The following is a 15,426-nucleotide window of genomic DNA, read 5'->3' on the forward strand; positions in this document are numbered from 1 at the left end:
TGCAGAAAATCCAATGGCTTTTTAATGGAGCCTCTGTTTGCTGCAGGAATATCGACACATTTTTATCTCAGTAAAACTGGTTCAAAGCTTGGGTGGAATACATTAGAGTGAGGAAAAAAAAGCAGCCGTGTTCTCCAGCTGCTGGAACATTTCTGCCTCTTTGTTCAAACCTCCAGCAGTTGCACACAAGAGCTGGGTCACATGACCTCTCTCTGGTTTAGTCACAGCAGTTCAAAGAAATCAACTGTTAATTCCGAAGGAAATTGGTTACCCATGTCTGGACTGATGATTAGTCATTGTCTCTTTTCGCTGAGGTAATAATTTTTTAATGTCCTAGCCATTAACTCTTGAATGATCCACCCTCCATCTTGATGAGTTAGGAAGGAGCCGTACATGTCTCCAGAGGTGCCATTGTCTCTGTTTTGGCCTCCGTACACTTTGGTTCTGCATGGAATGGAATGTGACTTCATAGATGTAAATTAGCAGCTACTTCAAGACACCGTACTTTCTTTAGTAAAAGTGTCTTTTGAAAAATAAAGTTTTAATATATATATGTGTGTGTATAAATGACCAGCTGATGAAATTACAAATTAATATTCTGTTTAACAATCTTCATAACACAGTAATACTTGAAGCAAACTCTGTGTGCGCAGATAGGCCTTAGCTGTCACCTATGTCCCACTGTGACTTTACCAAATACCCCAGATGATAAACATGGTTATCTTCACCTCAAAGGACTAACGGGAAATAATATTCTGCTTTTCTTCCCGCCAAAGTGGACAATCTCAAATTTTCCCCACATTATGCTCCGTCTGTCATATTCTTGCCCCTCACTTAACCGATCTCTATCCCTTTGCCAACCCTTTGTGTCCTCCTCACAGCTTGCTTCCCTACGTGTCTTTATATTGTCAACAAATTTGGCTCCAATACACTTGGTCCTTTCATCCAAGTCTTTAATTTAGATTGTAAATAGTTGAACCCCCCCCTGTGGTGATCCCTGTGGCAACCCACTAACTACAGTTTGCCAACCTGAAAATGACCCATTTATCCTGACCTTCTGTTTTCTGTTACTTAGCCAGTCCTCTGTGCATGTTAATACATTACCCCAGCAACATGAGCTCTTATCTTGTGACATCTGGTTTAGCACATTGGGCTAAATAGCTGGCTTGTAATGCAGAACAATGCCAGCAGCGCGGGTTCAATTCCCGTACCAGTCTCCCCAAACAGGCGCAGGTATGTGGCAACTAGGGGCTTTTCACAGTAACTTCATTGAAGCCTACTCGTGACAACAAGCGATTACTATTATTACCTGATCAAATGCTTTTTGGAAATCCAAATTCATGTCATCTCCTGATCCCCTTTATCCATCATGCTTGTTCCATCTACAAAGAGCTCTAATAAATTTGCCAAACATGATTTTCATTTCATGAAAACTTGATGTCTCTGCCTGATTGCATTATGATTTACTAGATTTCTAGAAATTTTCTTAATGATGAGATCCAGCATTTTCCTCATGACAGATGTTAGGCTAACTGTCCCATAATGTCCTGTTTTCTGTCTCCTTCCTTTCGTGAACAGAAGTGTTATATCTGCAGTTTTCCAATCCGCTGGGACCGTTCCAGAATCTAAGGAATTTAGGAAGATTACAACCAATGCAACCACTCACTCTGCAGCTATTATTTTTAAGATCCCAGGATGCAGGCCATTAAGTCCAGGGGACTTGTCAGCTCTTAGTCTTATTAGTTTTCATAGTGCTTTTGATCACTCCACCAGACTGTTTGGGTTGGCCCTTGGAAAGAGCCTCCCACCCAAGCCCACACCTCCACCACAACCCCAGAACCCAGTAACACAACCTAACCTTTTTTGGACACTAAGGGCAATTTAGCATGGCCATTCTACTAAGCTGCACATCTTTGGACTGTGGGAGGAAACTGGAACACCCGGAGGAAACCCATGCACACACGGGGAGAACGTGCAGACTCTGCACAGACTGTGACCCCAGCCGAGTATTGAACCTGGGACCCTAGAGCTGTGAAGCAACTGTGCAAACCACTGTGTTACCATGCCCCCCAACGTGGGTTCTTGTCTACTCCTGCATGTTTCTCCAGCCCATGTCCCCTCGCACCTTTCCCTGACTAGTCCCTTGGGAGCAAGTGCCACTTTGTGATCCTGGCAACATTCCTCCTCCATTAGCATTGGCAGCTTCATCCCCTTCTGCCAATATCCAGCAATGTCATCCATCCTTTCCTTTCCATAGAGTCCATAGAATAGATAGGTTTGTTAAGAAGGCGTATGGTGTGTTGGCTTTCATTAACAGGGGGATTAAGTTTAAGAGCCGCGAGGTTTTGCTGCAACTTTATAAAACTCTGGTTAGACCACACTTGGAATATTGTGTCCAGTTCTGGTTGCCAAATTATAGGAAGGATGTGGATGCTTTGGAGAGGGTACAGAGGAGATTTACCAGGATGCTGCCTGGACTGGAGGGCATGTTTTATGAAGAAAGGTTGAGGAAGCTAGGGCTTTTTTCACTGGAGCGAAGAAGGCAGAGAGGTGACTTGATAGAGGTGTACAAGGTGATGAGAGGCATGGATAGAGTGGATAGCCAGAGACTTTTCCCCAGGGTGGAAATGGTTGTCACGAGGGGACATAATTCTAAGGTGATTGGAGGAAGTTATTGGGGAGATGTCAGAGGTAGGTTCTTTACACAGAGAGTGGTGGGTGTGTGGAATGCACTGCCAGCAGAGGTGGTGGAGTCAGCGTCATTAGGGACATTTAAGTGACTCTTAGACAGGCACATGGACAGCAGTAATTTGAAGGGGTGTAGGTTAGGTTGATCTTAGATTAGGATAAATGGTCAGCACAACATTGTGGGCTGAAGGGCCTGTACTGTGCTGTACTGCTCTATGTTCTATGTTCTAATCCCCACAGTGCAGTAAGAAGGCCATTTGGTCCATCAAGCCTGCACCAACCCTCCAAAAGAGCACTCGACCTGGGCTCACTCCCCACCATAACCCTGGAACCCGTGCATTGATCATGGCCAATCCGCCCAATCTGCACACCTTTGGACTGTGGGAGGAAACAGGAGCACCTGGAGGAAACCCACGCAGACACAGGAGAATGTGCAAACTCCACACAGACTGTGACCCAAAGCCAGAATCGAACCCGGGTCCCTGAGACTGTGAGGCAGCAGTGGTAACCACTGTGCCACCATGCCACTGCCCTCCCTTCCACCTCACATTGACCCTCTGGATGTGCGGTTGGCAGAGGAAGCACTGAACTCTTGTCTGCTTAGATTCTCCTTTAACCAGGTGATGCTCTGAAACCCCATGACCCATGTGATCCATTGATAATATTAGAAATGTGCCATAAAATTTGGGTTTAATTACATTTTGAATACTTTAATTGAAGTCCCGCCACATCAATGGGAAAAGCCTGCACTCCACTGTTCTAATGCTTGTAACATCCATCACAACCTTAGACATCTGATTGACTGTGTCCCAGTCATAACTTACAGTGCTCCCCTCCACCCATACCCCATCAAATGCCCCCAAACTCGATCTTAATGCCCCAGTCTATGCATGTGTAGTTGATATGCAAGAAGGAATAGAATTATCCACACTCATTAACCTACATCTCCAATGATTCCTTCAGTCTTAAAACACCAGGTTAAAATCCAACAGGTTTGTTTCAAATCACTAGCTTTCGGAGCAGTGCTCCTTCCTCAGGTGAATTCTCAGAGAGTCAATGGCATCAGCATTATCTGAAGGGATGGGAAGACTGCAGAGAGGATTGGTGAGGAAACCAGGACCTTATGAGAGGTACAGATCAGCTTTGATTAGGATGCTAGCAGTACAGAGCTTTGGTTATTTGGCCAAAGCAGGGATATACTACAGTACCGCTCAACCCAGCCAAAGTCTCCAAGAATATGATAGAACACAAGTTTCTGTTCCTTAGTCATTGACTCCATCATCTTCCCAGACCAGTTTGGGGGCTAACCTATATTGTTTGCAACCTCTGTGTCCTGTTTGATCCTGAGCTGTGCTTCTGAATCCATATCCTTTCCAATACCAAAACCGGCTACTTCCTGCCTTTGTACTATCGCTGTAATGTTGCACTATTCCTCCCTACCTCAGTTCATTTGCATCAGAGATCCTCATCCATTACTATGTTTCCACTGGATTCAACTATTCTAATGTTTTCCTGGCCAGTTTCCCACCTTGTACTGTCTGTAAAGTTAAACACATCCACAGCTCTGCTGGCCTTATCTTAACCTGCATTAACTCCCACTCACCCAGCATTCCTGTGCTCACTGACCTCTATTGACTTGCAGCTTGGCAATACTTCTATTTCAATTCAAATTGTTAGGTGAATTGGACATTCTGAATTCCCCCTCAGTGTACCCGAACAGGCACCGATGTGGCGACTAAGGGATTTTCACAGTAACTTAATTTTAGTGTTAATGTAAGCCTACTTGTGACACTAATAAAGATTGTTATTATTATTATATTTTTATTCTTATTTCAAATCCATCCATGGCCTCACCCTCCCGAGCTCTGTAACCTGCTCCAGATCAATAACATTCCCAAAATCTCAAAATTTTCACAGTAACTTAATTTTAGTGTTAATGTAAGCCTACTTGTGACACTAATAAAGATTGTTATTATTATAATATTTTTATTCTTATTTCAAATCCATCCATGGCCTCATCCTCCCGAGCTCTGTAACCTGCTCCAGATCAATAACATTCCCAAAATCTCTGCACTTCTCCGATTCTCGCCCCGATTTTAATCACTCCACCATGGTGGCCGTGCCTTCAATTGTGAGGGTCTTAAGCTCAGGTATTCCCTCCCTCTCTACCTCCTTTATCCTTTAAAGCACTACTGAAAACCTCTCTTTCACAAAGCATTTGGTCACCTCTCGTGTTATCTGCTGATGAGGCTCTGTTTCAGATGTTGGTTGATAATGCTCTTGTGTAATATTTTGGGACATTGTACTATATTAAAGCCAAAGTATGAGTACAAAGTTTGGTTGCTGCTTGCTTGGTCCAGAAAATGGGTTTAAACAATAGAAAAATCAAGTGAAAGAAGACAGCAACAGGCATAATAAAGGGTCATTGCTGGATAAGAATCACTGGTAGCAGAAGTTTTCCAACTGGAATTTTGTGTTTAGTATCAAATGCAACACAGAGAGCCTTGTGGAATATATTATGTGTTGCATAGCAGGTACACATACAAGACTTGAACTATACATGAATGGTGCCTGGCATTTTCCATTACAGATGTATTGTACAAAGAGGTAGCATTTGTCAAACTAGCATTTGACAGATCAAATGGCAGTGCCACCAAAATCATCATCAGACTCCGCCAGCTTTCAGGTTACCTAAAAATCTGGAAGCCACTGCACCATAAGGGGCTGTAGGTACAAGATTAAATGCAAGAAATTTAGACCAGAGTATGAGAACTTTGTCACACAGAGTTGTGAGGATGTGGAATCGCTTCCAGTCTGGTGGTTCTGAAAGAAGCTCTGTCAATATATAAGATTCAACTCTGTAGGTGGATTGAAGGAATATGGGAGAACAATGGATAAATGTAATTCAAACTATTTGCTCCTGCAATGTTGACACAAGCTGGTGTGTTGAAAGGCCTGGTTTTGTGTTGTACCTTCTATATATTCCTATCTGTAACCCATGGTTCTGCTAATGTCAATTATTTCAGATTTGTTGTTTCATGACTTTCTGGTTTGGCATTAAACACATTCTCACTGAATCTCTTTCCAACTTCTTACAGGTCATTTTTATTCCTGGAGTTAACTGCCAGGAGATTCCGGAGTTGTTCCCACACCACAAATATTAGGTCATTGCAGGTATAGCAGGGCCCCACATGTGCAGAAATAAAGGGCCAGATATTAATGGGGATGTGGTAAGTATTGGGGAGCCAAAACGGATGAAGGCAAAGTGATGTGAAGGCAGTGCTGCACCTGACGGCAGGGCCTCATTTAAATAATTCAGTGACAGTCTGTCACTTTGTTACAAGCAGAGATTTAGTGGCAGAGGGCTGCAGCAAAGAAGGCTGAGGCTGCAACTGAAAGGGAGAGGAGGAGGAAGGCTGATGGTCGCAATTGGGAGGTGGTGGGATCCTGTTGATGACAGCAACCGAGAAGGCAGGCGGGCAAGGTCGGGAGCCAGAGACTTCCACTTAAGGGGCCTGAGGGAGCAGCCCTTCTCTTCATGGCCTAAGAGGAACTCCTAAACCTAAACATGCAATAATTCTAAAACGTATCTGGGCCTCTTCTGACCCCAATCGGCAAACCATTCTTTTCTCATCCCAATTGCTGATTGATGTTCTGTGCCTTTCCAGCACTCTGGGAGGGCGGTACGGTAGCCCATTGGGTAGCACTGTTGCTTTACAGCTCCAGGGTCCCAGGTTCGATTCCCGGCTTGGGTCACTGCCTGTGCGGAGTCTGCACGTTCTCCCCGTGTCTGCGTGGGATTTCTCCAGGTGCTCTGGTTTCCTCCCACAAGTCCTGAAAGATATGCTTGTTAGGTGAATTGGACATTCTGAATTCTCCCTCAGTGTTCCTGAACAGGTGCCGGAATGTGGTGACTAGGGGATTTTCACAGTAACTTCAGTGCAGTGTTAATGTAAGCCTACTTGTGACAATAATAAAGATTATTACTATAAATGCACATCCCAAATCAAAACCCCCAACGAAAAATAAAGCGAGGGGACCCGTTGCTGTTGCGGGACTCTGGGTTAAAAACTCTGTGGGGCCTCCGCCAGGGGAAAGGAGGGCATTGAGTGAGTGCAGTTTTCAGAGCAAGAAACGATTGGGGCAGAAAAGGCCTTGTGCGGAATGGATGACGAGCGATTGTACCGGGCCTGAGCTGAGGGTGTCACTGCTGTAGGCCCATTGGACAGCATGGGGGCGGAGGCAGGCTTGCATTTCCAATCACATTTCTTGCGCTTGTTGGTAAAGACGTCATGAGTGTGTTATATTGACTGCACATCCTCACAGCGGCACAACTGAGTGGTGCCTTCGGAGCTGTTAGTCTGTGCAAGGGGATTTTGTTTTTAAAACAAGTGGAAGACGTCCACTATTATTATTTGCAGCTATTAACTTTAAGCCATCACTGAGAAATTCAAGACCTGTAGATTTATCAGCCGACGTTTGCATTTAATTATATCTATATATTAAAATTATATTTTTTGACACTTCAAAAGAAATAATTTTAAGATATTGATCCCCTCCCCTCTTTCGCAGAGATACCGGGCTTTTAAGGTGTGGTTGTTTTAATAGACTTTGATTTATTTTCTTTCTCTTACCCCTCTCTCTTTCTCTCCTCTTTCTCCCTCCCTTTGTCTTCTAGCTGTGGAGGCAAAAAAAAACCTTTTGTTGCTGGAGTAAAGAGCGAGGGGAGGGGATTCATTCAAAACCGTGAGAAGGGGAGTCCTTTTTTTTTCCTCTCCAGAAAAACCGCGCTAACGTGATAATTGCAATTTTTTTATTCTTTTCCGTCGATATAAATGAAAACCAAATTCTCCAGCGCGGTGGACACTCTTGGGATGGGACTGCTAATCGCACAGAACGGCATCCGCGTTCAGCACGAAGAGAGCACGGAATACAAAGCGGGAAGACAAGACGCGCCCGAGCCCCAAGTCAAGCATAAAGCTTATCTTTGGTGCAAAGAGTTCCTTCGAGGTGCTTGGAAAACCGTGTCCGAGGATGAATTTCAAATTAGCATCATAAGGTTTGTGCGTGTGTGTGTGCTTTTAAAATATGTTTATTTCCTTCAGTGTTGACGGAATTGTTTCTGATTTTTTTTCTTCTTCTTGGTGGCGTTTGAAAAAAAAATGGGAGTAGTCTTGAATCTGAAGACACTTCGGGGCCACGAAATCTTTTTTTTAAAAAACGTGTTGAATAAAAATGGAGGCGATGCGACATCCTGCAGAAGAGACGTCGTGGGGGGGGGTGAAGGATCCAAAAAAAAAAAGAGCTGCAGCATAATCCGGTCAATAATTTTCATTCCATGTTTACCCCCTCCCCTCCAATCTGGATAGTTGTGATTTATTTCCCCCCCCCCCCCCCCCCAGTAGCAAAGTGCTCAATGAAAGGAAAACCTAGAAGGGTCGGTAAGGCTTCCGATAAGTCCCAAATGGTTGAAGGAAATTGGGGGGGGGGGGGGGGGGGGGGAAGAAAAATGTTGGATTTTTTTTTTTAATGACCGACAGTTCCAAATGCTAAGTCGGATCGTGCAGGGAATGGGTGGAACGACACAGAATGAAGCCAGTTCGGATTTACCGAGAAAGGGGTTGGGGTTTTTTTTGGACCCAGCAGGTTTCTTGTCACAATCGCCGAATTGGTGCAACGGAGAAGGAAGCCACTTGGGGGCCCATCGTGGTCTGCTGCATCTCCGCCTACACCCCATTCCGTAACCTTCCACAATCCCTCCCGTTCGGATAACGGTCTGAGCTTCGATTGCACCTTCCTCCACCAGACGCGGGCAGAGCATTCCACATTCCTGAACCACTTACTGCGTTTTTTTATTTAGCTTTTCCTCCTATTAACGTTGCTTTTTTTTAACTGTTTATTCTAAATCTGTGACCCCCCCCACCCTTCGTTCTCAATCCTTTCATCAATAGAAATGGTTTCTCCCCATCTGCTAATCCATAGAATCCCTACAGTGAAGAAGGAGGCCATTCGGCCCATTGTGTCTGCACTGACCCTCCGAAAGAACTCTTCTCCCCCCCCCCCCCCCCCCCGTGACCCTCGTTGACCTGCACATCTTTGGGGCCGTGAGAGGAAAGCGGAGCACCCGGAAGAGACCCACGCAGACACGGGGAGAATGTGCAAACTCCACAGACACCCACGGGTGGAATTGAACCCGGGTCCCTGACGTTGTGAGGCAGCAGTGCTAACCACTTTGCCACCGTGCCATCCAGGCCCCTCGGGATTTTGAATTTCTCTATCAAATCACCTCTTTGCCTACATTTCTCTCAAGGAAAGCAATCCTCTTCAATCTATCTTCTTAACTAAATTTTCTCATCCTAGGAAGCACCATTCTGTTGAATCTTTTCTGCATTCTCTTGAGTTCCTTCATGTCTTTCCTAAAGTGTGGTGCCCAGAACTGGATGCAATACTCCAGCTAAAGCTGAACCAGTTATAGTAATTCAACATCAGCTCCTTGCTCTTTTACACTTATGCCCCTATTAATAAAACCCAGAATACTGTAGGCTTTATTGACTGTTCTCTTCCCCTGGACCTGCCACTTTCAATGACTAATATGCAGATTCACTGAGATACCCTTCACCCCCTTTAGCGTTTTACCCCCATTTTATACTGTCTCTCCATGTTTTTGCTGCCAAAATGAATTATTATTATTATTATTATAGGAAGGACGTGGAGGCTTTGGAGCGGGTGCAGAGGAGATTTACCAGGATGTTGCCTGGTATGGAGGGAAAATCTTATGAGGAAAGGCTGATGGACTTGAGGTTGTTTTCATTGGAGAGAAGAAGGTTAAGAGGAGACTTAATAGAGGCATACAAAATGATCAGGGGGTTAAATAGGGTGGACAGTGAGAGCCTTCTCCCGTGGATGGAAATGGCTGGCACAAGGGGACATAGCTTTAAACTGAGGGGTAATAGATATAGGACAGAGGTCAGAGGTAGGTTCTTTACGCAAAGAGTAGTGAGGCCGTGGAATGCCCTACCTGCAACAGTAGTGAATTCTCCAACATTGAGGGCATTTAAAAGTTTATTGGATAAACATATGGATGATAATGGCATAGTGTAGGTTAGATGACTTTTGTTTCGGTGCAACATCGTGGGCCGAAGGGCCTGTACTGCACTGTATCGTTCTATGTTCTATGTATCAGGAAAAGTGAGGGTTCCAACACACTACAAACCTTCCCCCAGCCTGAAAAATGTCCATTAACTAGCCTCTGGCCCAGTAGCAGGAAACAATTTCATTTCCATGTTGCTACTGGTCCTTTTGTTCCATGAGCTAAACTTTGCTCAAGTCTGTTGCGCGGCATGGTATCAGCCGCCTTTTGGAAGTCCATGTACACCACATTGTCCTCATCAACCCTCTCCGTTACCTCTTCAAAGAACTTCAAGTTAGTTGAACATGATTTTTCCTTGTGAAACCCATGCTGGCTTTCCTTAATCAGCCCACGTTTGTCCATGTGACTATTAACTTAGTCTCAAAGTATTGTTTCTAGATGTTTCCCACCACCAAAGTTAAACTGATTAATAGTTTTGTGGCTTCACCCAGGGTGTGATGTTTGCAATTTTCCAGACCTTGGGAAGTACCCAGCCTAAGGAAGACTGAAAAATTATGAACACTACCTCTGCAATTTCCACTCTCCTTTCTTGCATGCTTTTCATCTGGTCCCAATGCCTTATCAACCGTTTAAGTACAAATAGCCTATCCAATACCTCCTTTTTAAATTTTAAGTCCTTCTAGTGTCTGAATTATTTGACCATGGCCTGGGTAGCATCATCTTCCTTGATAAAGACAGATGCAAAGTACTAATTTAGTACACCAGCTATGCCCTCTGCTGATATGTAAATTCAATTTTTGGTCCCTCATCATCCCTCCTCTTCCCACCCTTAAACTGTTTATATGGTGCTGGTAGACTTTGGGATTCCCTTTTATGTTAGCTGCCAGTCTCTTTTCATACTCTCCCTTTTGCTTCTCTTATTGCCTCCTCCATCTGCTCTCCGAGCCATCTGCATTCAACTTGGTTCTCAATTCTAGTTTCCACCTGACATCTGTCATAAGCACACCACTTCTTTATCTTAATTTTTATCTCCCTTGTCATCCAGGGAGCCCTGGATTTGTTTGCCCTACCGTTTTCCTTTTTGAGGGAATATACCTTGACTGTGCCCAAATTAGCTCCTCTTTGAAGATAATCGATTGATCAGGTACCATTTTTCCTGCCAACCTTTTGACTCCAGTTTATTCAGCCAGATCTGTTCTCAGCCCCTCAAAATTGGCTTTCTTCCAGTTAATTATTCTTACTCTGGCTTGTTCCTTGTCATTTTCCATAGCCTCAGCTTTATGATCCAATGACCACTGCCCCCTGAATATTTTACTGCCAGGCTCATTTTCAAGAACTGACTCTAGCAGTGTCTCTTTCTCATTGGACTGAAAACAAACTGCTGAAAAATTTCCTGAACACAACCTGCCCTTCTCTGCTCTTTTACATTAATACGGTACAAGTCTATATTTGGATAATTAAAGTCCCTTAAGTACTCTATAATTTTTGCACCTCTGTAATTTCCTTGCACATTTGTTCCTTTATATCCTTCCCATTAGTTTGTGGCCTACACACTACACTGAGCAATGTAATTGCACCTCTTCTGTTCCTCAGCTTTAGCCAAATAAATTCAGTCCTTGACTTCTGGGGTGTCACCTTTCACTAGCACTACAATGCTCTCCTTAATAAATATTGCCACTCCTCCTTTTCTTCATTTCCTGTCTTTCCTGAACAACTTGTGTCAGGAATATTTAACGCCCAATCCTGTCCTTTGAGCCACGTTTTCGTTATAGCTACAATCATATTTCCACATGGCAATCTTGTCTGTAATTCGCCAATCTTATTTACCACATCTGTGCATTCACCTAAATGCAGATTTCTGTTGCGGCATGTCGTCGGGATTCTCTCTTTCGCTGGCTGGTCAATGAGGTTTCCCATTGTGGGGCAGCCGCACTCTGTCGGGAAACCCCCGGGCTGCCGGCAAAATGGAGAATCCTGACGACAGAGAATTCAGCCTGTTCTCTTTTTCTCTGACCCTACCTGTTAACTTACTACCCCCTACGTTAGTGTTACCTATCTTTACCAATATTCTGTGCACCTTGGCATTCCTCTCTCATATTACCTCTTGGTTTGCACGTCCCTGCCGAGGTAGTTTCAAACCTCCCCAAAGGCAGTTACAAAATGCCCTGCCAGAAACTCAGTTCTACCCCCGGTCAGGTTCAACCCATTTGGCTAGAATGCTTGGGTGTTCAGAATGTATTCCACTTGAAGCCAATTTCTATGAGACGGGATGCTTATTTGATGTCAATTTTAAAGTTTATCCATTCAATCCAATTATAAATACAAATGATTGGAGTTAATTAGTCTCATTTGATTTGGAGTAAAACATTCCACCCAGATTTGAAGTGTAAGTAAAGTAAATATATTGCATAAAACTCATGTGATTGTCTTTGCGGCAAGTAAATTAACAGATGCATCAGCCTGGTTGCAGGAAAGCAGGAATGGACCATTCAGCTCCTTGGGCTCGTTCGGCTTTTCAGCTAGATTGTGGCTCATCTGCAACTTGGTGTCATTTTCTCACCTTTTATTCCCAATCCCGGAATACCGTTGCCACCTTCCCCGCCGCCGCCGCCAAAAAAAGAAATCTGTCTTGAGAGCTCCACTTTGTAGTAGAGTTTGCATCAATTTGGTGGGGAAAGTTGCAAATTTCTGCTCTCTTTGTGCGGAAAAGGACTCCTTGATTTTGCTTTTGCATGACCTAGCTCTATAACATTAAGGTTGATTTTGCCACCCAAGAAAATAGTTTCTCAATATCTATCCTATGAAATCTTGTTTAACATTATGAACACCTCAATAACATATTCATCCTCAATATTCTATACTCCAGGGAATAAATGCCAGCTTTAGGCAATCTGTTCTAATAATTTAACCCTCCCAAGTACCACTAGTTTTCTGCGATCCAACATAAAAATCACGACTCTGGTAAGTGGAAACATTCACGTTAGAAAATTACCAGGTATGGCTATGGGGTGTATAATATCCATGTTTTGCAGAATACATTGTAGCACCATGTAACACAGAATGCTTGCAGCGTTGAATTGCTCAATACGGGGGGGGGGGCACAGAAAGCTTGAAATATATTGTAATTGGTTGTTGCGAATGCTTCAAAACATCACTTGTGTTAATCCAGACTTCACACTACCAGGTTTTCAGATCACAAAAAAATTGCATCAAGTTGTGACACATTTGCCAGAGTCTTTTCTTTCAGAAGCGGAGCATTCACTTTTTTAAGCATGGTCAAATTCGAAACATGAGTTCTTTTGGAGAAGGTCAGAAACTATATTTGAACATTGTAACAGTTCAGGTTTTCTCCCAGTGCTTTTTTTCCCCCTTGCAATCACAATAGAGATAGTTTTCGTAAGAATGCCAAGTCTCCTTTGAATTGCAACCTGTAATCTAACGCATTTTGCAAGCCACAGAACCACCAGTTACTTCTGAATTCTGGGAAAACACTGTGGATACCAATTTTTTTTTAATTAAAGAAGAATGCTGCAGATGCTGGTCATCCACCGAATCCCTACAGTGCAGAAGGAGGGCATTTGGCCCATTGAATATGCACTGACACTCTGGAGAGAGAAGCTTTAAAAAAAAATGTTTTCATTAGTTTTTTCTTTTTATACACAACAAAAATAACAAACAAATCTGCACACATTAGTTAACAATTTACAGAAGCCCTGCATTTGAATTAGCGTCCTAATCCCAGCTCCTCCTTCCCAGAGATCCCCCTCCCCTTGCTATCAGGCGTGTTTTTTTTAATTCACTGGTTCATCAATCCTGTACATGGTTGGGTAGTGTAGCGACTCGTGTTACATTGTGGTAGCTTGTTCTTAGTTGTCTGTAATTACAAACTTTCGGTCTGGCCCAGGGTGGGGGTGGGTGGGGGGTGTCGCGTCACCCTTTTAACCCCCCCCCCCCCTCTCCCTTTTTGTTGGTGTCTGGTCCCTCTGAAGGTTGCCCCCCTCCCCTTGGCCTAATTGACTACAAACAGGGAGCAAGAGTTAACATTTCGAGTCCAATATGACTTCTTCAGATATCAGCCCACGATATACATAAAGTTATACACATAAAATGGTAAGAAACTAAAACCACACAATATTAGATTTAAATACATAATCTGTCTTAAAAAGGCACGATTTCCAAAACTTCTTAGTATTTTTTCTGCATCTCCAGCCTGTCACATTGGATATAACTCCATTTATCCTCTCTTAACTTTCCCATATGGAGTAGGCAGTGGGAAAATGCAGACCACAAGATTGCTGCATAATGATATATGTATGCATTTGATACTAAAGTGGGTGCACTGAACTATCCAAATTAATTCTTCTCAATGGTAAAGGGAATTGGGATGTTAATTTGTACACTGAAGTAAATAAGGTGTGAAGAGTGACCTCCCGACACGTTGTCCGTTTGCTTTTAACAGCTGCCAATATGTGAAATTGCATCGTACCCAGTTTGTACGTATCAGTCACTTTCCTTGGAATAAAACTTCCTTGATAGTTCAATAACTAGAAGATAATAAACATTGTCTAATTCCCCAACCTTTTGATTTGTATCTGTTAGCATTTCAAATAATTATTGTGCAGCCAACAGACAAATTTTAATTACATTTAGTTGTTGAGCAGTACTGGGGTACCAAAAAAGAACATTTATTCCTGGTTCCAAAGGAATTGGCTCAGACAATTGCTGTTCCTCTAATGCACATTTTCAAGAGTTCCTTTCTCACAGGCCAAATGGCAGTGAGCTCTAGAAGTAGCAAACGCCACCTTTCTGCTCAGAAAGAGGCAAGGGCAGAACCACCAAATTGTTAGCTTTATTCCACTGTTGGAAAAGTATCATGACGGATAATAAAGGAGTATCTTGAGGGGTATGAGCTAATCAGAGGGCGAGTGTGATTTTAGGAGTGGGGGTAGCTATGGCTAACTCTTTGCATTTCTTTGAGGAGATGATGGACTTGGTAGATGGGGAAGAGCTGTTGCTATCTACCCAGGTTTTAAATGATGTGGAGATGCCGGCGTTGGACTGGGGTGAGCACAGTAAGAAGTCTTACAACACCAGGTTAAAGTCCAACAGGTTTGTTTCGATGTCACTAGCTTTCGGAGCGCTGCTCCTTCCTCAGGTGAAAATGAAATGAAATGAAAATTGCTTATTGTAACAAGTAGGCTTCAAATGAAGTTACTGTGGAAAGCCCCTAGTCACCACATTCCGGCGCCTGTTCGGGGAGGCTGTTACGGGAAAATGGCAAGGTTTTAAATGTCATTTAACACTCCTAAAAGTAGGTGTGAAAGCACACTCCCCATTGGATGAGACGAGATAAAAATGGGAGGAAGCTCTAGGGATTGAAATAGGGTGGAACATCTGGAGCAAAGCATTGAACAGAGTTAACTCCACCTCCACATGCGAAAGGCTAAGCCTAATGGAGCTGAAAGTGGTGCACAGAGTGCACCTAACCAGAACCGGAATGAGCAGAGTCTTCCTGAAGGTGGAAGACTAATGTGAACGGTGTCAGGGAAGCTTGGTCAACCATACCCACATGTTCTGTGCATGCCCAGACTTGTCAGGTTCTGCATTCTTTGAGACAATGTCCCTCTTTGTTGAAAAACTAAAAAACA

General features: G+C 43.5%; 1 protein-coding gene across 3 annotated transcripts in view; it reads left to right on the plus strand.

The window, feature by feature from the left end:
* Positions 1-6,998: 6,998 nt before the first annotated feature.
* The window catches only part of chka (choline kinase alpha), a 78,595-nt gene continuing 70,167 nt past the window's right edge, over positions 6,999-15,426 (plus strand). For 2 of the 3 annotated variants that reach the window (XM_072466541.1, XM_072466543.1), the window contains exon 1: positions 6,999-7,747. In XM_072466541.1, coding sequence (XP_072322642.1) covers positions 7,524-7,747 — 224 coding nt within the window. In that variant the 5' untranslated portion in view covers positions 6,999-7,523. The remainder of the gene's footprint in view (positions 7,748-15,426) is intronic. The other variant, XM_072466542.1, reaches the window with a different exon arrangement.

This window comes from Scyliorhinus torazame, chromosome 10 (assembly GCF_047496885.1).
Source record: "Scyliorhinus torazame isolate Kashiwa2021f chromosome 10, sScyTor2.1, whole genome shotgun sequence".
Classification (NCBI taxonomy): Eukaryota; Metazoa; Chordata; class Chondrichthyes; order Carcharhiniformes; family Scyliorhinidae; genus Scyliorhinus; species Scyliorhinus torazame.